Source organism: Phoenix dactylifera, unplaced genomic scaffold, assembly GCF_009389715.1.
Source record: "Phoenix dactylifera cultivar Barhee BC4 unplaced genomic scaffold, palm_55x_up_171113_PBpolish2nd_filt_p 000482F, whole genome shotgun sequence".
Taxonomy (NCBI): domain Eukaryota; kingdom Viridiplantae; phylum Streptophyta; class Magnoliopsida; order Arecales; family Arecaceae; genus Phoenix; species Phoenix dactylifera.
This window is the reverse complement of record NW_024067903.1, coordinates 50,952-76,135: the sequence shown is the minus strand read 5'-3', so window position 1 is coordinate 76,135 and position 25,184 is coordinate 50,952. Positions and strand designations below refer to the sequence as shown.

The window sequence follows — 25,184 nt, the reverse complement described above, 5'->3', positions numbered from 1 at the left end:
TTTTTAGAATGATTTACTAAATTATATATTACTAACAAAAAAAATAAACAAACACTTATTTGGATTGTTAGTAATATATCACCTAAATAAGCAAATAAATCTAAAAATTATAATTAATAGAAAATCTTAAAATGAATAGTATATATTATTCGGATCAAAATAAATCTATTATAGTACAAAAGAAATCTATTCTAGCACAAAATAAATATATTCATTTAATAAATTTAAATCACAAAATTGCAAATCCTACAAATCTACTAATATTAAATTAAAAATAAAAGTTAGAGGAAATAGCCTAATTGAAAGCAAGTCGAAGTGCGTAGACGCTGTCCGAAAGAAGTGTTTACTCCCACGTACAGATCTCTCGGCAATTCTCCTCTGAGATACGACGACCTTACAACTTTTTCTTCGGTACGTCTTGGAAGAAGCCAAAATGAATCCAATCGAACTTGCAGATCCAATAAAGAATGAAATAAAAGAATAAAATAAAATATAAAAGAGCAGAAATAAAAATCAAAAGTGGCTAAGAGGAGGAAGAACTTTTTTCATAATTTCTCCAATATTTTTCTCTATTTCTTCGTGTACCGAATAGGATGAAATAGGAGGTATTTATAGGATTCTTTGCAGGGGCTTATTGGTCTTTTGCGGATGCGTCTGCGGTAATTTTGCTGCCAGCGGATGTTTCACGAATGGCCCAGCGGACCCCAGCGCATGCGCGTCCGAGACTGTCTCGGGCCGTGTGCGCATTAATTTTTCCAACACCTTTGCCCATGGGAAGAGACTGTTGATGGTGATCACAGTAGTTCTTATGTGGCTCTCTTCCTCTTTGCGGTGCTTTTTATTTTGCTTATGTGGACAGATCTTCCCTTGCAGCATACCAAAGTTAGATTTTGCCATGAGTAAAATTGTGATCCCACAGCTGGGATGGGGATTTGAAGTGTTCATTTAACCGGATACAAATCCAATATGCATATAATGAGCTCAATAATCACTGTTTTGAAGTCACAGCATCAGTTTCAGACCATCCAGTGTCCAAGAAAGAGAGAGTCCGGAATAATTTTTTTTCTGGTAAACATGTCCTACAAGACCTTCGAGCCAATAAGAACAGCATTTCCTCTATCTGATATCTATTCAAAAGGTACTCCAATTAGTAGTTAAATATTAGGAAACGAAGAAAGGTTTGAGATATTATTCTCTCGGTTTTTGAGGTTTATCAGTAGCTAGATCAGGAGGTTGAGCAGTATTCTTTGAAGTACTAGAGCATCTAGGGCATTGAGAAGCATGGTGTTTATAGAGTTAAACTAATGCTGCACACCCTAAAGGAAGGTGTCACTTCTCAAGCGCAGGAATCACCTGTTCTATTCCTACTAATTTATGCCCCGTTTCAATTTTTCACAGCGGAATGAAATGAAATAGAGGTCTAATTATGGATCAAGGGATGAGCATCTGTCCAATGAAGCATAACAAACCAATGTAGGTTTCCCTAACTCGAAGACAATTCCAAATTATTAGTGCCAGAAAACTATTTCTTATCAAAAGCTTATCTGTAATGGATGACCACAGAAAAATTGAAGCCATATATGGAACATAGTCATGCAATTGGACCAGTAGAATTTCCAGTCAGGATTTGAACAACTCCATTACACTTAACATCATCACTCCAGTACCATGAGGAAGACAGCAGGTAACACAAGGAAATTATAACAAATAGTAGGTAGAGAAAGTTTACTTCTGGTATAGCATAAGCTGTTATTACACACCCCACATCACATGATGAGAGCAGGAATATAAGTAATAGGTCTGCAGCTAGTAAGGGCTTTAAGCTACAGAAAATCAAGCAAGGCGAAGATCATGGGAGCCATATCTCATTCCATGGAGGTTGGGCTGGTTCGGCTGAACACGGAATGCGTACATGTGGGAACCCCCATTTGCAAGAGCAAGTGCACCCTCATAGTTGCTGGGGTCATTATCCACAAAACCATAAACTGGGTGCTCATCTTTCATCTCCTGAATTCAACAGAGCATTCAGTAGCTAATTAGTTCATTTTTATTTTCCCATTCGAATGATAGATTATTTTAAAGAAAAGAAGTAAATGGGTAATAACAGAGGCATCTATCACCGCTTACAAGTTCATGCAGTAAGTTTCTGTGAGCTTCATGGGAGTTCTTCAACTGCCACAAACATTAAAAGGGAGAATAATTTGCATACAGTTACTAAAGAAAATATACTCTTGTCATGTGCTATAATTTAAAGGACATATATACTTGTATGCAATTTATGTGCAGGACAACATGTATTTCCTTTATACCATGCATATTTCCGCACCTTCCCAATGATGTGGAAACATATTGTCAAAGGTTTGGTTAAACTTCTGTAAAGCGAACAAACTACTAGTGTAGAACTGCTTTCCTTGGACCTACCAGTAACCAGGCATGTATTAATGCATTTGAAAAAGACTAAATCCAAATTAGTTAATTATATAAATACCATTTGAATAAAAAATAATTTTATATATGTATTTTAATGTGTGTCAGGAGGGGGGGGGGAGAACATGTTACCATAAAGGGTTGGGAGATTTTGAATTTTATAATCTTATAGACCAAATTCTAAACTATAAATATTACCTGATCTCATAGTTTAATTTGTTTGTGATTGGAGAGAGATGAATCAAGTTATCAATATAGACAAGAAAATTAGAGAAGAAGAGCATTTTTTATTGGTTGAATATTCATTCAAACAATGAAGCAATTGAAATGAGATTGGTAATTTTGAAAAAACAATCTCTTAGGGCATTTTTGTTAGAAAAGTTGATAGACAGAATCTAGAGAAGAAAATGATGAAAATTAAAAATGTTATATTTTAAAATAGTATGTAGATCAGTGTTACCCATACTCTAGAGCGGTGTTAGGAAGGTTGTATATTCCCACATGGTGCATTTGACGTATTGTATTGTAGTTTTTTATAAATACAATGCCAAATGTACGATGAGTTCAGATTTTGCAAGTAAAGCAGTTATGTTGATTATATTTTGCCTTTGGTATCATCAGATGTGCTGAAATTATGAGAGAAATATAGAAAACATGGTGCACTCTATTTCCTTGATGATGAGCTTGTTAGTGTTAATGATAGAGAAAGACACCGAGAAGTAGACTATACTATGAATCCCATATCATCTAAGGAAGAACAAGTCTAAGGTTTATTTGAGAAAAAGGATTTTATCCAACATTGTCGGTTACTATTTGTAACCTCAAACTAACTTGGTAGCTGCACATGCCTTATGGGCTATTTGGAGTTCTGTAAATGGAACCAACTCAAGTTGCAAGTGCCGGTCAATATACTTGTTTGAATGTTTGTAACTAAAACTATATAATAAGTTCAGTTACTTGTGCTACAACTCAGCAACTCAAGGTTATCTTACACTAGATTGACTAACGGTCAAAATAGTCAGGTTGAGTTGCAAACTTTTGAGTAGGTATTTTAACTCAAAACAAGAATTTTCTCTCTATTCCATCTCAATCAAAGCCTTAGCATGCAACCCTATGTCATCGTTCCCCTTCGCTCCAGTGCCCCATTTCGATGTCACCTCCTGCTAGATCTCCCTACTTGTGCCTCATTGAACCTCTCCCTGGCCTCTCCTCCTCCTCCTCCTTATTCCCTTCCCCTCTCCTTCCCCACCCTACTCTCAAGTCCCACCTTGCCACCCGCCTCGATGCCATCGCTGACCCCCACTATCCTTGGGAGGCGCAAAATGCCTCCTCAATCTTGAACTACACTATAACTGCTTTCGTATGGTTCGCCTCCTCCATCATCTTGCTGACTACCACATCTAGATCCTCCCAACCACTCCTTAACTTTGCCTAGGTCCCTTACCCCTACCCCTTCACCTGTATCGCTATCATTCGTGGCATCGACCTCCTCCTCCATCTCCCACCACCTTTACCTTCATGTTACCATGCATTGCCTCTGACCTCCAGCCTTGTGCTTTCACCTTCTCCACCCTCCTAAAGGTCTGCATCACTGCTCGCTTCCTCTCCATGGGTGCTTAGGTCGACGCCTAAGCTCATGCTACCGACAACTTGGATGTCGATCTCTTCATCAAGGATTTCCTTGTTGATGTACGACAATTGCTCAGATCTGAAGTTTGCTTGCAAGGTGATCTATGAAATGACTATCAAATATATCTCTCTTTTTTCTAAACTCTTCCAAATACAGGAAGTGAGCTTCTTTGTAAGTCAACTACTACATTGCTACTTAAGTTGCAATGCAACTTCAGTGTTAGAAGGTCCAAGTATGGGCAACTTGAGTGAGTCACCTTAGGTAGCTACTGAGAGGATGAAACATCAACTTTTATGGATTGCTTTTAGGTAAACAAATTCCTCAATTGTTTTGAAGTCTCAAGAGGTGTTAAAAATATAACAGTATGGAGTTCTCCTCTTTTATAGATGATAATTTATTTTCTGCTAATTCAACAAATATTTCTCTAGATCCTTTGGTGATTTGAGGTAAAAACAACTAACATGAGTAGGCACTATTTTTCTCTTTATGTGAAAGGTATCTTACATTGCTTGTTTTCCCATGAAAGAAAATACCACTCTAGCTATGCTAATGTTGACAATGCCACTAAGGTGGGACATCTGTCTTGTAACTCTACTGTAACCATAACTATCAAGCATCGACCATAGATATTTCTTCACCAGGCATTTCTGTTGAGATCCACCGCTACTATTATATCAAGCAATTAATACTCTAAATATAATATTCTCTTGCCCTCACAACATATCCCAATTTTACATCTTTCATGTTAGAATTATCAATTTCTTCCCATGATTCCCTCTAGCACGTTTAGTATTTACTGTTTTGTGTCTCTAGCTATCTAGATCCAGGAAAGGATGAGCATCAAAATAAAACAACTATCATATGTCTGTAACTAAGATCACCATTCTCTGACTATTATGGCTAGGAGTACCACTATTTGCCTCTAAGAGAGAAAATACATTTGAAAGTCATTATCCATCCTTACCAGGCTAACAAAGGTTGTCATTGTAGAGCCCTTTCATTGAACTACATGGAATTGGAGAGGATTATGATTGTTTAGAGCAATAAAGTAGTTGCTCAAATTTAAAATACAATAAGTCATTTTGCTTGATCATGATGGCTACATCTGTGCATAACTGTATCTAAATTTACAATCTAGACTTTTTGTTGGAGTTGTATGAACCAAAATTTTCAAATTTAGGATTACTATTCCCAAGCTTTCACCATATACGCCATTGAAGTATACATGACTTCAATGTTTGAGTTTTGATTTTGGACCTGGACCCAACCCATTAGCTAATTGGATTAGGTCCATAAAAAAGATTTTAGATCCAATAAGTTATTGGGTCCGGTTGGGGTCAAGTAGGACTCAAAGCTATCCTAAAATATTCGAGTATAGATGTGGAATGGTCCCATCAGTTCTGCAATTTGGATCAAGCATTTAAATATTCTTTTATAGCTAAAATATAATAATTGATAAATAAATATAAAATTACTAAAAAAAATTAAATAAAACTATAAAACTCAATTTAAATATGAATTTCTATTCAAAAAAAATATATTTCATGGAAGAAATTGATCATTCTTAAACTATAGGTTTAGAAACTTCTTTCCTTTTAAATATATATTTAGATAGTTGAAAATAATATAAGTAGGAATCCACTAAAACAAACAATGAAAATTTTAATATAATTAAGTAAAAGTAGGTGGAGAAGATGGGGTTGTTGAGATGAGTAAATAGTGATTAGTTTAAATGATAGGTTTAGTTAATGAATTGGAAAGGACATTTAGGGTAAAAAAAAAGGGATTTTATTATATGATTTTGGTTTTAAAGTCAAGCTGGATCAGGTCTAGGTAGGGTCGCCTATTTTTTATCAACCCGAATTAGACCTGGATGATATACAGGTTGAGTCAAATATTACCTAACCCAGACTCAACTAGGTTTTCAAATTTGGTATAATTTTTAACCTTATTTGACACAAATATTCAAATATGGATTGGATAAGGTCTAATAGGGTTGCAACCAACTCAGCTCATGGGTCAACCTGACCCGTTTGCATTCCTTGATGGAGTTTTAGATCAAGTAATAGCTAAAGCTAAAAATCCGCATCAAGCTTCAAATATAACTTAAATTGTAGCTAGAGTTAGTGATATAAAGAAATGAAAAATTTAAGCAATATTAGATCTTTTAATATTGCTTATAACAATGCATTCCCTTATTCCATAAGGAAGTGCTTCTTGACTATTTGTAACCAATTGAGTTAAATAAAGTGAGTTGAAGAATTAACCTTGGTTGTTTTAATTGTTTTTTGTGTGACTAATTGTGAGGTTTTGCCTACTAGCCACCTTGTACCCATCAAAGCCCACTATTAAAGGTGTATAGAATCAGACAAATCACCAATTCTTTTCCTCTTTCTAAACAACGATCCTGAAATAAGCTTCTTTGAACCCCATACAGGAACAAATATAAGAAGAAACAATCCTATAAATTGATGAATAATCCTCCATATTCCTGACGTCGTTGACCATGATACAGCCTCTTTAAGCCTAGGGATTGGATGTCCAAACTGATATCAAGCTGATCCAAGATACAGTATCATCTCGATCAAGATGAAAGGTTGATGGAATATGAGAAAGGTTAAGAGATTTTGATATCAGAACTGATATATTCAATATGACTTTTAACTAAAGTTTTAAGTTGAAAGGCCGATGTCTGAGCAACCCTGTTAGATGATAGCAAGATGAACTAAGATATTAGTCTTTCTCAATGAAGTGAAGAGAAATTTTTAATTTACAAAAATCGAGATATCTCAATATCCCGGACCAATGTATAAAAGAGGCATTGAATTACTTGTTGCACAGGAAAAACAATATTAACTACTATAATTTTCATAATTTAGTAATCAAAAAGTCCTTTTAAGATAGTAAAAGAAAGATATGTAATTACGTATATCTCACCTGATATACTAGTGTGATATTGACTAATACTATAGGATACGTTATCTTTTATATGTGCAAAGCAAATAAGTGCCAATATTTTTTTCTATATTATTAACCAGTATCATGACTGAGGTCTTGGCCAAGATTGAAAACTATTTCAGGAATCAGATTTTTTTTTAATATTTAATAAAAAAACAATAATGAAACAAGACAATATAAAAATTCATCATGCATTAATTTTGTATCAGCCAATATCTTAGAATACATAGTTCATCACGTAATATGAGCAAATGCATTATATTTGTATCTAACATCACTCAGTGCTAGACACTTGTTCAGCTAGTAAAGTTTAAAATTAATTGTCTAGACTATTGATTCAATTAAAAAAACTAATAACTTTTTAGACATGCAAAAAAGAGCTCCAAGAATGAAATCTTTCTTGCTGAAGATTGGAGAAGCAGAATTTCAGATGAACGGTATTCACCCCAACTATGAGAGAGAGCTTTACTGAGATTTCATAAGGTCAATTTACCCAAATACCATTACAACAAAAAAATGGCCATAAAGTTCATTTTTTGTATTTTGATGTGATGACCGTTTTCTGCAAGTCCTTTATTATAACATCGATCTTTTGCAATTATAACAAGAAAAAAAAATGATAGCAATGGAAAGGTAAGTGATGCTATTACTTCAAGCAAGCTTTTTTCCGAACAAAAGGCTATTTCATACAAGACGCATGAAGATTTGAATGTTACCTAGACAATGTTGTTAGTATGAAGACTGTTCATGTTATATGGCATACAAGATTCTCTGTTCATGTGCATACAGACTAGTGTAGGTGGTAAAGTCAATGTACTAGTGACTCAGATCCCTTCTACCTTTGAGGCAGGGTCGATAAATCCCTTCCCACTTCCTTGGAAAAAAAATATCCTTGTTCATATGTAGACTGGCTTAGGAAACCACTATTATGGGCATGATAAAATTATTATAATTGTTATCACCTTGGGATGTCCAAATTATATTAACATTTTGAATGTGTGATGGAGCCTAAAATCAATTTGCCTACGTAGATCGACATGTGGCAAGTTCAATTTTAAACAAATTTGAAATCTGGGTGGTTACAGCTCTGCAACTAAGGGGATACAAAAAAAGGAAGGATAATTATGGCTCATTCCCTAATTTTATCTCCAATCGTAACAGAAATTTGCTCTTTCCTCTATTTAAATTGGGCCAAAGGACCTCAAAGGGGCTTTCATAGCTCATCCATTAGCTCATAGTGTCATTCTGCTTTTTTTTTTTTTTCTTGCAGGTTGATATGCTAACTAATTTCTTGCATGTCGACGAGCAATTCAGGCTGAGTTCTTCAAGTAGATTTGTCCAAACTGAGCTCTACAGGCCAAGCTTTTTAGGCCGAGTTTTTTAAGCCGATTTGTCCAAACCGAGCTCTACATGCCAAGCTATCCAGGCCAATCTATCTAATAAGCCAAGCTATTCAGGTCGACTTTTTCCAATGGACCAAGCTATCTTGCAAATTATTCTAAAAAAAAATCCCAAGGCACCAAGTACACAAATCTCATTATTCTACGCCTGTCTTATATTTTTTAATTTTTTTTTGCTTTCCAACTGTTATTTCAAAGTCCTTTTTGAGTTAATCCAATGGCTTCATTGTTCTTTTTTCTTCATGTGTGCCGATTGGCTGATGCTCATCATTTTTGTCGGATGAAATTTTGGCATCAACAATCTGCATATTCAAAAAAAACACAAGAATTTTTTTGAGGGGGGCAGTGGGAGAAAATGGATGAGGTTCTGGCTCCATAGGCCGTGCTCTGTTTTACGGAGTTTTCATTATATAATATATAATCTCAACAAGAAGCCAGTTTACGATTCTTGTATAACTGGCGGATTCTTGATACATCCACTCCTCTGTTCATGGCAAAAAGGATAGTGAACAAGCTAGCAATCAGCATCGGATATCCCATGTCAAATCCAAGAGACTAGAAGCTGAAGCCTATTTTTCGGAACAAATGTAGTCCAAATTAGGCTACCGCCGCAGACTTATGTATCACGCGTGACGCACTTTGCGTGAGCCAAGGGGTATGTTCAGGTGCTTGACACACGCAGACAGGCTGTTAAGTGCATGGATGAGGCTCGGCTACCATAGCGGACGCACCGAAGCCCAATATGTAACCAGTGGTATTTTAACTTTGAGATGGGTTATTTACACATTAAAGATATGCCTGGATGCTGAATGGAAAACTATCCCTTGAATAAGTATCTTAATTAAATATTTCTTATCCATATATAGCTGATGTGTCTGATTTATTTACTCTCATAAAATTTCATGCTATTTTTCTATTAATTTGCAACATGATTTTAATTTTTTATTATTCATTTATTTATTCTCACAAAATGTTGCTGAAGGAATAAGAAAAAAAAGGATTGCTTTTGTATGATCTCAACAAAAAGGAGAATATCTTATTATATTTCTTTTCATTATTTTTAGTTGGTATATCAATTTTTCTTATTTATTCTATCATATTTTTTTTTATTCCCCTTTCAGGATTTTCTATTCTTGATTTGCTTATTGCCATGATTGTAATTAGGTAAAATTCCTTTGTTTTACTCCCCATGAGTTTAATTTTGTTCTCTTATCTGTAGATAATGAGGTTATATAGGTAAGCTAGAAAAAGTAGGTAGGTATTTGTATGATAAAGAAATGATAGATGAAATATAGAAAGAACATTCTCAAAATTTGAAACTTGTATTTTTATACAATAGAGATGAATTACAGTATTGCCATTCTTTGTTCAAGGGTTCACACCTGATTTACATGTTTTGCACTTGGCATCTTTGGTTCCTTTTTGATTGAAGGTTCATAACATTTAAATTACTTAGTTGCTGCTTGGCATTCCATGAATTTGCTAGACTAAGTCATATTGTTCAAGGCCATTTACTAGATGGTTGCTATTAAGTTACAATTCTGCCTAGGGTTTAATCTAACTTAAATTTGCTTATTACCCGAAGAAATTTTACCTAATTACAATCATGGCAATAAGCAAATCAAGAATAGAAATTAATTTTGTTCTCTTATCTGTAGATAATGAGGTTATATAGGTAAGCTAGAAAAAGTAGGTAGGTATTTGTATGATAAAGAAATGATAGATGAAATATAGAAAGAACATTCTCAAAATTTGAAACTTGTATTTTTATACAATAGAGATGAATTACAGTATTGCCATTCTTTGTTCAAGGGTTCACACGTGATTTACATGTTTTGCACTTGACATCTTTGGTTCCTTTTTGATTGAAGGTTCAAAACATTTAAATTGCTTAGTTGCTGCTTGGCATCCATGAATTTGCTAGACTAAGTCATATTGTTCAAGGCCATTTACTAGATGGTTGCTATTAAGTTACTATTCTGCCTAGGGTTTAATCTAACTTAAATTTGCTTATTACCCGAATTGGATCCAAAACCAAACTCAATTTATTGCTGACCTAGTCAAGCTAGTTTGCCTTTTTGTCAAACTTAGTAATAGTCTTGGACTCAATGACAATTAAGGAGGAGTAACAATTTTACTAGTCCGCATCATCTTCAAGCTTTGGATGATAACATTAAGTTATTCAAGCTTGGGAAACCAACCATCATAGAGACTAGTTTTAGGGACTTCAAAGTTCCCTAAACCTTCCATTAGGATTATGTAGGAATCTCCATTGGGAAATTTTCAGTAAAGTGAGATTTTCCAAGGTATTAAATTTTATTTTTTTTGTCATTCTTTAAATAATGGTGGAAGAAAAATTTTGTCTTGAAGTACATCAATTATTGTACATATGAAGGCTATATAGCTAATATATATGAAAATGCAAGGAAAGCACAGATTATGACAAGATCATAATGAGATTATAAAGATTGTGATAAGGATTCATCCATATGGAAGAAGATACATCAATTCCTCACAACTCACAATAGGATTTTGTCAATATAATTGATATCTGATCCACATCTTGCGATGGACGACTGGAATGATGGATGTTCTACCTTATTGGGAATATCTCAATCATATTAAGAATATCTCATATAATCTTGCGACATTGGTATGGCTATTACACCCTTCAAGCTCAATCTTGGAGTGAGAAGATATAGATTGGAGTTCAAATAATTAAACCAAGTGGATGGTAGGTCCTTGGTGAAGGTATTAGCCACTTGATCAGTAGAAGTAACAAAGTAAATATTAAGTAGTTCTCCGATCACTTTTTCATGCATAAAATGATAGTTCACCTCAATATGTTTTGTGCAAATATGAAAAATAGTAATACCTTCCATGCGACAAACACTTTGATTGTCAGAAAAATTGATTAGTAGTTGATGCAACTAACATAACAAAATCCTTCTGAAGAGAGAATCCAAGGCACCTCAACAGATCTCTGCATTAATGTGTGATATTTCTTATTCTATATTTAAGTGAATGATAGTGGATTGTTCTTTGGTACTTTAGGACATAAGATTACTATAAATAAAGATGCCAAAGCCCTTAACCAAAAATCAATCATCAATATCACTATCACAATTTGTGTCAGAGCAATTGGCAAGAAGGAGCCTGTGAGGACATGTGCGGGCGTGTGTTTAGTCCCACATCGGTTATTCGCTGGGTAGATCTTGGGTACTTATACAGAATGAAGGAACCCAAATAATACCTTCCGGCTAGTTATTTTGGGTGAAGTTCTAGGTTGTTACAAATGGTATCAGAACGAACCCGGCCCATAACTTATGTGGACTAGGGGATACTGCAGCAAGGATCCATTGGGGTTGACCACGGACCGATCATGGTGTTTGTGATTAGATTTGAATGGATTTGAACCCTTAGCCTGACGAGGACGCCAGGGCTTGAACGGGGGGAGTATGTGAGGACCTGTGCAGGCGTGTGTTTAGTCCCACATCGGTTATTCGCTGGGTAGATCTTGGGTACTTATACAGGATTAAGAAACTCAAATAATACCTTCCGGCTAGCCACTTTGGGTGAGGTCCTGGATTGTTATAGAGCCAGCTTGGAGATGAAGATGATGAGTATGCTTTCCTTTAAGGAACTATTCTTTAAGAATTTTCCAGTGAATGGTCATAGGTGCATGCAAAACATAGGGGACTTGAATGATAACAAATGCTATGTAAGGTCTTGTAATACTAACATATAGCAAGGCACCAATGATGCTATGATAATGAGTGGGGTTTTAAGGGCTAAGCCAAATCCTTTGAGAGCATGGACCCAAAAACAACATAAGTTAGGTGGCTTTGCCCTGCCCCTTCCAACTAAACGTAGGTGAGAACAATTATGATATAGCAAGTCTGACAAAGATAAAGATCAGAAGAAAACATATAAGTTTGGGCACCCAAAAATTAACTTAATAGTCTTAGGTCCTTCAGGGCAAATGCAGCTAAGATCACCCATTAGTCGCTGCAATGAATCTACTGAAATAGAGTGACAAGAAGATCATCTATATAAATAATTATGATGGTGGAGCCTTGTGATTGGTGTCAATAAATATTGAAGGATAGGTAATCGAACCCTGGGGGCCAAGCTCATTTACATAATGAATCAGACGGGAACCCTGCACAACAGCTTTGCTTCAACCCATAAATAGATCAATTGAATCTATACACATTAGCTGGGTGAGCAAGGACCATATAGCATTGGTTAAGTCATGAAAATATCCTCCCCAAAAAGGTAATGCTAAATGATATTTTAAACAACCATAGTTGATATCCGATTCTCGGTGATAGCCTTTTGCTACCAAAGAAGCTTAATAATTTTTCTAGAATGCCATCAAACTTTTGCTTAACATGAATAAACACACAAGACATTGAATAATGTTTTGATTATGTCAAACTAGAACCAAGGTCCACGTGGCCATCTTGATCAATGCATCCATCTCAACTGCCATGATAGCTATCCAATCTAGGCTTTTAGAGGCTTATGAATTAGGCTCCAGCAAAAGAAAAGATGACACCAATAGTGTCGTTAAGGTTTACCCAGTAAAAAAAAAATCCAGCATATGGTTCCTTGGGATTAAAATTGCCCTATTTTGAACAATTAACAATGAGGCTATTATTGGTAATGGGAAGAGGAGTTAAGTCAAATGTTTGCTGAGTGAAGGACATATGGTTCTTATAGTACAATAGGTATAATAATAGGTAGCAAGAAGTATGACATTAGAAAGAGGTTAGATAGGTGAAATAGGATTGCTTACTTCAGTTTGCAAGGTCTTGGTGCTCGAAAATATACCAAATATATCAAGGAGTGCATCCATATAGAATATTGGATGGGAAATGAGTCTAGGGGTGCCAATGAGTTGAGTTCAGCTGAGTATTAAGCTACCCGGGCTTAATTAGTTCGGTCAAGACTATAAATGTACAAGGCAAGCTTGATGTTGAACCAAGCTTAAGCACATATAAAAGGCCATAAGGCTCAAGCCCATTTTGTGTTTGGCTCATTTGACTATATAGGCTGAGCTCAAGTTCAAGCTCCAATCAAGATCGAATTCTTAAAATTGCTAAACCCATCTCTAGAAAGGGGACGTTGATAGGAAGAAGATGGACGGAATTCTAGGGAGAGGAGATAGGGAAGTACCTTTTTTTTCTTTTTTTTTTTTGAAACGGGCATTTCAAACATCATAGTAAGAATACACCCAATGGAATCAAAAAATAAAGGTCCCGAAGTGCTCCGGGCATTTCACCCTCCCTAGTCCATACGGTGCCTCCTGAGTGGCTCGCTACATATGCGGCCACCCAGTCGGCTGCCCCATTAGCTTCACGATATACATGCATAGCCTGAAATGTAACACCCTCTCTCACTATCATCCAAATATCGCGGAGTAGGGGATGAACTCCTCCGTCACTGCTCGAGCCCTGTCGGACCCAGCTGATCACTGTAGCCGAGTCACCCTCCAGCAGTACTGAAGTCACTTGAAGCACCCGTCGTACGTAATACATACTCATCCAAGCCGCCCGCAGCTCTGCGCCAGGGAAGTACCTCATCGAAGAGAAATTTTTAGCCCTTTTGCCAATAAGAACTCAATGCGAGGCAAGAGATGAGGCCCCAATTGGCCAAATCTTGGTCTCTCAAACACCCATGGTTGGCTAAATTTGGAAAACGAGTCGAGATCTCGTAACATGCACTTGAATGTATGACTCCGGTCGATGAGCACAAGATATGGAGGTGAAGGGAAGAGATCAAGTAACAGGGAAGAACTAGGAATTAGGTTTCGATGAGTTAGAGCAAGGAGTAGCAATAGGTAGTGACCACTAGGGCAAGAGAAGCATGACACATAGGGAGGGTGAATACAAAGGCAAGGATGGGGTTAGGGATGAATTCGATTGACGAAGATGGAAGAGAGAGACTTCTTATTCTCGGTGCCTTTTTCAACGAATGAAAGAAACCTCTAATTCCATAGTTCCTTTTTCATATTTTCTTCTTTCTGTTTAGGACTCTTGTAGATAAATTGGCAGCTGATTTGGAAAGATTGACCTTCCAATGTTAAAACCAGACTTTCAGCAATCTTAGAATGCAGGCGGTAGTGGGATGTCCTCAATTTCTTTGATGAATCTGATCCATCGCAGTATATCTGCGAGCTACACCAATCTCCTACCACATCCGACACGTAGGGAGACTCAAGTGGCAACCCCAGCGCCTGCTACAAATCAGTTGTGAGTCTAATTATGAATTAATTATACATCCCGGTCAGGTGATTATAAAAAGTGGGCATATGCTTTCTTTAGCTAGAATCTAGATCATATCATGTATGTCATCATCTTTTGTATTATTTTGTATTACATTATCTCTATACATATTCAACGGATAGGAGAGAGAAATTATTCCCATTTCCAAAATTCAGAAAAAGTCACCAGAAAATAAGAGAAAAATTGATAATATCACATCATTAGGAGGGAAAGGATCAGATCACAATATATTGCAATGAAAATAGAGGCATGGATGGAAGATATAAGAGTATGGATATAATCTAACGCCCCATGATTCGCACTAGTTTCTAAACTTTGGTGCATGGAATCTTAATTGCACACTAAGATCTTCAATTCTTTAAAGATTGTAGTTGCATTCTATTGTAACCTAAACCATTTCCAATAAGGGAGCCAGTTAATCCATAATTGCAGACCACATATCTGGCACATAACTTACATATTGATTTTTTTCATAGATATTAGTTGAAATAAAATAAAAATCTAAATTAGCATCAATTCAAGAAAATAAATACTTCTACATGAGGGATTTGGGCTCTTCTAAATTATGGTTAATTAAAAACGATAATCAATATCAAAAAATAAAATATTCATCTATTTAACAAAAGAAAACCCACTATTAATATTTTGAATTGCATAGATATATCCATCATATTGCTCAAAAAAAAAATCACATAGTAAGAGCTCTTCGTAATAGGCCACATATGAAACAAAATAAAAAATTTAATCCACACAAATTAAAAAATAGTTTAGAAAAAACTAAAAAAATATTAACTAACTAGACTCTTCCTAATTATCTTAGTTGAAAATCCTAATTATTATTAGTTGAAAAAGTAATCAACATCAATTTATAAAAGAAAAAGAAAATCGACTATTAAGATTTTCAACCTCCCCACACTAAGGACTATTTTTAATTGGTATTAGTTGAAACAAAATAAAAATATCAATTGGCATATATTTATATCCTTTTTCATGACAGATCTGGTCTCTTCATAAAAAATGTCATTTGAAAAATGCCATTCAATCTCAATTCAAAAAATATTATTAAAACCCTTACAAACTCATTGTTAGGATCCTCAATAGCCGGGCATATCAAGGATCTTAATTGTTAGAGTAGCCCCCCAAAACATATCAAGGATCTTAAGATAACGATCATTGATCTCACTCCTCTCTCTTTTCTTTCCTTGAACTTGTGGCTGCATGTCTTTATGTTCACCGAAAATCAAGGCTGCTGAATGCCGCCGGAGCAGTGGTAACGCCTTGTCCTTCCTCCTCTTTTCTTCTTCTTCTTCTTCCCACGACTAGGATTCATGGCTGCCGGCCAAAAATTTAGCCAAAATCCTCTTGAAAAAAAGGATTCCCTTTTTTTACTCTATTTTCGTTCTCTTTTTCCTTTTTCGACCACTGCCGCTGTCGGCACTCATTGCCGAAACTCTTAGCCTCTCTCCGACATTGACCTTTAACCGATGTCGAAGCCTTACTACCAGCTAGCGGATTTGAGACCCAAGATCGACCAAGCCATGACCCCTTGTTTGGCCCTATTTTTAGGCCGAATTCGACTGGCCACCCACCACTGCCAACTGCCCTCTGCAACCTACCACCACCGTTTGCAGCTACTTCATCGGACCACCATGATCATAGCAACCAGCCGCCTCCTTCGTCCCCTATTTTGCTAAGAAAGAAGAAAGGGGAAAAGAAGAAAAAGAAAGAAGAAAAGAAGAAAAAGAAGAGGAGGAGAGAGAGAACATTCCCTCTCTTTCTCTCTCTTATTCCTCTCTCTCCTCTCTCTACTTTGTCTCTTCTCTCTAGTTTCTCTCTCTAGAAGATCCAAGAAAACTAGAATCGGGTCATGTCGATCTGATCTACGGACCCAAATTGATCCCTGAAAAAAGGTCCTAAATTGTCCTAGTGCCCGAGTAACCTACTAGATGGATCAGCTGGCCTTATCAAGTGTCTATGAAACTCACTGATGATGAACTATGTTAAACAACCTTGGCCCTGAACGAGTCTATGCCCTATGATTTACTGATCGAACCGCTCAGGCCTAACCCATCCGAAATCATCGAACGCTATCATCCAGCTAATCGTCCATATTTTTATTATTTCATTTCGATTAAAATCATCAAACAAAAATTAATTTTACTTTTAATATTTTTAATAAAGTTAACTGAATTGCCTAGTGAAGATTGATGTCTAAGATGAAAGAGATAAATAGATCATATACTCATTATTTTTTAGATGATCATATTTTTTGTACATAAAATTTGCTTGTGGAAATATTATGCATTTTTTAAAATTATGGATCAGCGCATGTATTATAAAAATCATATTTTGTTATGAAAATAGTTTATGAATGTTTTGGTGAAAATAGTTTTATTATAAAATATGAATCTGATCATTCTATTTAGTATTTTTCATCTATTTATGTGTATTTTTTTAAAAAAATATAAGTTTTCTAAAGCCTCTTAGATTGCTATGACCGCTCATAGAAATGGGGGACAATAGATATTCTGGAGCTAGCATCTAACAAAAACGGCCCTCTGCCAACGGGTTAAAATTAGTAACGAATACGAACTATGATATCTTATCGAGTACGAAGATAGCTCTGTCATGAATTATAAGGACTATGGCACGAATATCTATGAGCAATGTTTTGATCCATGATAGAATTAAATGACATGAAGAATGACTTACGAATTATTTGCAATAATATAAATGGAACTATGTTTATAAAACATGAATAATTTGTTCATGCATTATTTATTTTATGACTTGTTCTTAATATACTGTATCATTTAAGAAAAATTTATTTACTAAGTTGTGTTGCTCATATGCCACTTTTTTCTCTCTCTCCAGACAAATAGGATCATTAGAAATTAAGGATGGTCTAGGCTTAGAGTTTACGTTAGCAAGCTTGGCAATCTACATAACAAAGTAGAATTTTAAATCTTCAATTGATTATGAATTTGTAGTTAATGATTGTTTGAATATTCAAGATTATGGTTTAGTATTATGTTTGGATTTAGACGCTCTAAACTAGTATTAGTTGCATTTATTGGATAATGAAATTGAATTCCTATTTATTTTATTGTATTTGAGATAGATTTAAAAGCTAATATAATGTTGGCTTCGTATTATCATGGGTTGTACTTCTCGGTAGCATGGCCATATCATGTTTTGAATTTCGGGCGTGACATGTAAGGACCCACATAGATGTATATTTGTACTACATCACATATGTTGGGAAAGGTTTGGGTATTTAAAGAGGGCTAAGTAACCTAATTTATAACTTCTAGCTAGCCCTTCTTAGATGAAGTCATATATGTTAAGTCCCATTTTACGTTACATTGGTTTGAAGCAACCAGGGCAGCAGGTTTTGCCAATGGTTGATGTCCTTGATATGAGTGATCCATTTTCTAATGGCAATCCAATACTGTAGGTTTTTCTTATTGCTAGCCTAACAAGAACCACATGGAGGGTTGGACCCTGAATGTTGAGTTTATTGGCCATATTGAAAATTATTTTTGGAAGGAGCATTTTATCCAAAAGACCATTTCCTTTCATTTGGAGATTCAAGTCTCAATTCTTGGCTAAGAAGAGGGCATGGAGTGCATCTAGAGTTGTTTGGTCATTACTAGAGATAACTTCAATAAATACATTATAATAATCTTTAGGTAAACCACAAAAATGGCATCACTAAGAATCATCCTTAGGGATAGGATGATAGCTTATAGAACATCGGTAATAGATTTGGCTCAATTTTAATCAATGGAATCCAACCCCCTTTTCAAGATCTCCAATTGAAGTTGGAGATGAGCCTTACATGATCAGCAATGGTAGCAAATGGACTAGCAAAGAATTGCCATGTAACATAAGTTTTCTTATAGTAAGTAATTTGAGAAAGCTTTTGTAATTTTGATCGAACAAAATAAATTTGAGCTAGCTTCCTAATATTTGATCTTTCTAATGCCAAGATAATACCAAAATTGGTGCTAGAGAATTTGTTGTTTACATCCTATAAAACTTCTCTAGAAATTGCATTGATTTATTATCGAAGCCATAGAGACTGTTGGAATGAAGAATAGGTTCAAATTGACTATGCCAATTCAAAGAGTTTTCTTAATCTAATTTCTTTGAAATAAGACAGATGATGTCAGAGCCATAAGGGGTGAAATGATGGATGATAAGGAAGATGAAGCCAAGATTGGAAGACAATTGTTCCAAGGGATATGGTGATAGGAAGGCCCTAGGTCAGCTCTATTGTCCTAAAATACCTTGTAGGCTCTAGTACCCTAAAAATAATGGATGAAGAATTTTGACTTGAACTATATTGAATCATTGTATGTAGGAATTAAGGTTATATATAGATGATATATGAGTATACAAGGAATGGAGAGATCATGAAATCACAAAAGATTGTGATAAGAATTCTTTCATATGGAGAAGATATGATGATATCTTACGCAAAAAGCGGAAGGAGATTGCAGAGGGCCTTCTTGCTGTAAGCAAACCTGGGGTCGACTCGTGATAAACTGGGGTCGACTCGTGACAGGTTGGGGTCGACCTTTCTCAGAGAATTCAGAGAACAAATTTTCTGTTTTCCAACTAGGGGTCGACTCAAGGATCCTTGGGGTTGACTCGAGCGGAGTTGGAGTCGACTCGAGCGGAGTTGGAGTCGACTCGCTGGGCGTATCAAGGAACGGACTCGCGGTTGTTCCAGATGGGTCGACCTGAGAAGCTCGGGAGGTCGACTTGGGTCGACTTTGGAGTCGACTCGATGAAGCTGTAGTCGACTCGAGGTCGGGAGGAGTCGACTCTTTCAGAATTTTCTGAAAATCGCTGGCGGCCTGATTTCGTGGAACTTGATCTGGGTGTGAAACTTGGAGGAAAGATGATGGGATTTGGACTGTGGGAGGTGTGGGAGAAAGGCTAGAGAGTGGTGGGATGATTTCAAAGGATTTAAACAAGAAGAGACTTGAATTAAAAAAAAGGAGATAAGGAAGAAATGGTTGTGGGAGTCTCACCCAAACCAAATCAATCGGACGGGAGGAAAAGAGGAGTCTCACCCATTTTCTTCAGCCTCTTGGCGTCACACCAAGGAGGAAGAGTCTCTTCTTCATGAAACAAAGGGTCTATTTTGAATGAACTCAAAAAATTTTTTTTTGAATTTTATTCTTCAAACATTTCCTTTATATAGAGAGGGAGGCTGGGAAAAGATAAGGACTACAATTCCGAATTTAGTTGGACTCTAAACCAGATAAGGACTCTTTTTAAACCTTCAATCTCCTGAATGAACTCCTAAATAACTTACCAAATGGGCTTATCCACATGTGGAAGCTTTTTATTGGCGTGAGAAGGGGAAGGATTTCACCCACAAGTAGTTAGAATCTTCCTTGCGCATGAAATCAAAATCCACTCCTTCGGACTCAATCCAAATGTCATGTGGTTAACCAATGACCCACTCGACGTCTTGGACTCAATCTAATTTAGACGTCAAGGATACTAAACCATTGTGAATTAATTCACTTATTACAAGATCTCGAATAACTATGGACTCAATTTTCTCATGCACCTTGACCCAATGTCCATGGACTAATGGTATGAGGATGATGCTCCTGCATCAATATCTTAAAGTTTTTAACAAGATTGTGTGAGCATAATTGGTCTCTAATTGATATCTTGCTATGAATAGCGATTTTAAACCATATTAAGGCAAATATTAGTTATAGCAATAATATCTCATATAATCTTGCATTATATAGTGTGGCTATTAATTTTAGATTTTTCTTTGAAGTTTTGACATGGTCTCTCCTTAGAGAGCTTGTATTTCGCTATTCTCCATAGATAATCAATATTATTAGGGTTTCATTGGAAGCCAGTTAATGCAAACTCTTAAAAGTTTATATAGAAGAGATTAGGAATTTAAAGAGGACTCAAAGTTGTTGCCTTGAGTTCAGTTGTCTCCTTATTTAGGGAGTCAAAAGGAAAGATGAAAAATTTGCCATGGTGGAGTAATGAGACCTTAGCTATAAGCTCATGATGATAGCACTTTGACACCAAGATAAGAAATGTCAAGGGTCCTCTTGCCTTTGTTTTTATATTAAGAGATATGAAGTGTCTCCCAAAATTTAAAGATTAAATAGAGACTTCATTATTTATAGATTAAATAGAATTTTATTGAGATCTACCAATTAGAATGAATATATATATGTCCTTGTTACATATTGATCTCCTGTTAGAGGCTAGTCTTGCACCTAGAGAGCTTAAAAAGGTGTCAAAGAGTGCTCTCATCTTAGTATTTATTGGTAAGTGGTGAACAAGGGATTTTCCCAGACTTTAAAAATTAATAGAAATTTAGTGAGGTCTACCAATTAGTATGAGTAAATCTAAGCCCTTGCTACACAACGATCTCCCTTTAGAGGGTAGTCTTAAACCCGCAAGAGATCAAAAAAAATTCCTCTAGCCTTTACATTTATAAGTAAGAGGTTGAATAAAAATATTTGCCAGATAATTATGTAAAGATTAAATAGAATTTTTGTGAGGATCTGTGTGTGGGCAGATATTTAGTCCAACAATGATTGTAACGTAGAAAGATCCTTGGTACTTATGCAATGCCAAGTAACCTAAAGAGCCTTCTGGCTTTTTTGGGTGACATTTTGAGTTGTTACAATATTATCTGAAGAGACCTGGTCCATGGCCTATATAGACTAAGGGATACTATAGCACGAGCCCTTTTACAGATGACTACTAGCCAATCATGGTGCATGTTATTGAATTTGACTAAATTTGAATCTTTAAATTAACTTAAATGAGAGAGTATGTGAGGACCCATGTGAACGTGCATTTAGTCCCATCCTAAGTATACACTAGAAAGATTTTGGGTGCTTATATAGACACAAGGAACCCAAAAATAAAATAATAATTGCTCATACTTCATTGTTGAGTAGTGCGGTCAAAAATGAATAAGATTTAGCTACTAGGATTTGTGCACAAAATCTAATGGTCGAGATATCTATCCCAAAATTCAAAAAGCATGAAATATTCTTTACACTAGTAGCATCACAAGAATTATAAATTTTAATATTTTATTCAAGTTATTTTAGTAGATATTGCTTAAATTTTTAATGGCATTATTGGGGTATGCCCCTTATTGCTCAATTGTTTTAGGATAACTTGTTGCAATTAGGTTATGTAAGAACCTAATAAAAAACAAAACATCGGAAGCATCATAAAGGTAAAATAATCTTGGAGTACACTCTTCAATTCTCGATAAGAATGTTAAAATAATAATCATCCACCACTTCACATTTAAAGCTCCCACCAAAACTAATCCCAAGACTTAAAGAGATTGTGTTTTTCATATCCCTTACAACTATTTATTCAATACATCAATTTTTGGTTATTGCATATATAAAAAGCCATTTTTTCATTATAAGAAGACATTATGAAATGTCAGTTGTTTCATGCATGGTTGAGAATGAGTTCAAGAATACTAAGAGTTAGCAGGTCACAAGGTTGATGGCATTGTAATATTTTCCATTTTACAGTAACGTAGCAAGAGTTCCTATATTTGGGAAAGTTCCTATATTTGGGAAACAACTTCCAAGTTTTGAATCCAAAGCCTCGTTTAGTTAGAGGAATCTTAATGTTGCACTATTAAGGGCATGTTACTCACATAAGAAATTTGGCCATTATAAGTTCAAAAGATATATCCATAAAACACTTCATGCCTTTATTGGAATAACAATGACAAGCAGGAGTTTTCCTACAAATAACTTGATGTAATTATTAGGAAATGAACTTGTCGCGTTCAATTTCAATAGGGATGGTCAAAAGGCCCAAATATATCTCATCTCAAAGGTTTCCATGAAGAATGCAGAGTGCCCAAACAAATCTCTTAGGAGTAACCGACAAATAAAATGAAACAAGTTACAGTATTCATAAGAATTTCTATTTTAAAAAGGACACATGTTTGGTTGATGAGGAATATAACATCTTCTAGTGACAGAAGAGAAAAATAATATTGGACACAATTACAGGAACTACTCTAAATATGTGAATGCGTCCTTTAATCTTGCATATTGTGCTAAAGATTTGGGAGTAATGAAAGAGTCACAAACAATTGTTCAAGAAAAGGGGGCTGCTTTCTAAACTGGCTATTAAGACCCTTGAACATAATTCTTCTCATATTCAATTCAGTAGAATTGTTTCTACAAGTTGTGATTGTTTTTTTTTATGTGGGTAATCTTTCATCAAGTTAAAGAGGAAAGGAATATCAGCTCAAAGAAGAGGAAAGGAATAAAGCTACACTTTGGCAAACCATTATCTCAGTTCTAGTAGTGTGCAAAAACAACTACATATAAAAGTGGACATACAAAACCGAGTCTAAGACTACAAGGAATGATTATTTATTTATTTATTTATTTTGATGCATTCAAAGAATGATTAATTGTAATCACATATTGTACGAAGCAAGTTAACTTGCCTTTTTCTTGTAAGTATCCGTCTGCGTGGTGATCACATGATACTGCAATCCAGATGAGAGACAAACTATTAGCCGTGTGATTAAATGCACATGCAAAAATTTGCAGAATAATTATGATAATAAAAAAAGCATAACGAATTAATTTTAGGTTTATTAGATTTCTCATATTTTTCTTTCAAAATTTTGATTCTAAACTGCTGGTGAAGCCACAGTAACTCTCCTAGCTTATGGAATAGTAGCATAGAGATCCTATTCAGAGAGAAACTCCCTATCTCTATTTGCCTTCTAGCTTAACCGGCTGAGCAAACTGATCAAAAGCCAAATAAAATTTTGTCTGGAAGAAGAGTAACTATACTAGAAGATCTCAGGCTTTTTATTTGGGAAACAGAATGTCAATCGAAGATTTTGTAAATATTGATTTTGTTGGATTCTACTCAAATGGAAATTCAAAAACAATGTGTAAGAAAGTCTTATGTAAGCAGATATTGCATATACTCATAATTCTTAGCAGAATGTTATGACAGCATGCGAAGAGCATTGAGATAACATATTAATAATTTCAGATACATCTAGCATAAAATTCAGGGTAAAGTTCTCATAATCTCTCACAAGGTTTCCCAGAACATATATATCAAGAATAATTAGGGAGAAGAAAATGGATAAGCTGGAGATATTTGTATGCTGGTGCAATAAATAGGGGATCTTACTTTTCTTTGACGAACAACCTTCAAAGCCTCATCCAAATTTTGCTCAAGACCGCGCAGTTCGTTGATGTCCAAACCATCGAGATCTTCCCCCATCCTCTGCCTACTCAAGAAACACAGTAGACCAAATTAAAAAAAAAAAAAATTTATACAGAAAGTACTCAAAATACCATAGTAAAAGAAAACATATATAATCCAAGATTAGAAAAGAGTTACTCCTCCACCTTATTTCTCTGCGGAGGTTTCGGTTGATCTCCTTCAGATGGTTCAAAGTATTTTGCATTTTCTATTCCCACAAAAGAAAAACAAGAATATTAGAAATCACGAACATGATAAACTTAACAGTTTTTCCCCTTTTCTTTAGAAGCAAAAGGGAGAGCAAGAGAAAGGAAGAGAGCGAGCTAAAACGGAAGCGGAGATCCTGCCTCGTATTGGGCGCCCCACAAGTTGATCCCGGAGACTTGCTGGTAGCGATCAAATATCCTCTTGGTGCTGCCAGCCGTCAATCCTCCGTCATCATCATTATTACAAATCCATAACAAGAAGGGGAAGAGAGAACTATATGAGTGCAACGGGGGAGGGATAGATTCGGTACGTACTCGGTTGAGGGGCTGCAGTACTCGGAGAACTTGCCGGTGCTGGAGAACATGATAAGCGAGACCTCGGCATCGCAAAGCACCGTCAGCTCCTTAGCCTTCTTCATGATCCCCGTCCTCCTCTTGGAGTAGGTGACCTGCCGGTTAGTAGGATTTTCTATCTTCTTGATCTCTATCTTCCCCCTCCCCATCTCTCTCTCTCTCTCTCTCTCTCTCTCTCTCTCTCTCTTTCTTGCACAGCTCTCTATTTCTCAACACCCACGGAGGGAGAGGGAGCTGCTTTTAGAGAAGGGGCTGTGAAGGTGCGTATAGAAGAGTGGTGGGTGGGTGGCGTGGAGGATAGGGTAAAGAAGCTGGGTGGTTTCCATTCCAGGAAGGGAGTGCAAAAAGCTAGAGCTTCCATAAATGGTCTACTCTTTCCAAATTCGTGAAAGCCTTGGGTGTACCGGGTACCGTGTGCTGTCTTGCCAGTTTGAGAATCAGTCACTTTTCCATGCTTCACATTTCCCCATGCCTCATCTCTCTCTCTCTCTCTCTCTCTCTCTCTCTCTCTCTCTCTCTTCTAGTCTTCCTTGCCTGTCATTGTAAGCGTGCTACGGCTTGCACTTGTAAAAGAGGCTACCGGTTATGCCTAAGTGACGGGGTGAGTGGCACTGCACGGTGGATTTTAGAGGTT

General features: G+C 36.0%; 1 protein-coding gene across 1 annotated transcript; it reads right to left on the bottom strand.

Moving 5' to 3' along the window:
* Positions 1-1,579: 1,579 nt before the first annotated feature.
* Positions 1,580-24,812, bottom strand: LOC103701267 (MADS-box transcription factor 16). Its single transcript, XM_008783267.3, has 7 exons — positions 24,512-24,812; positions 24,338-24,404; positions 24,137-24,198; positions 23,916-24,015; positions 23,209-23,250; positions 2,128-2,172; positions 1,580-2,007 (listed from the first exon to the last, which is right to left on the bottom strand). Exons 1-7 carry the CDS (start codon positions 24,697-24,699, stop codon positions 1,834-1,836), a joined length of 678 nt encoding a protein of 225 aa, XP_008781489.1. The 5' UTR covers positions 24,700-24,812; the 3' UTR covers positions 1,580-1,833.
* Positions 24,813-25,184: the final 372 nt, after the last annotated feature.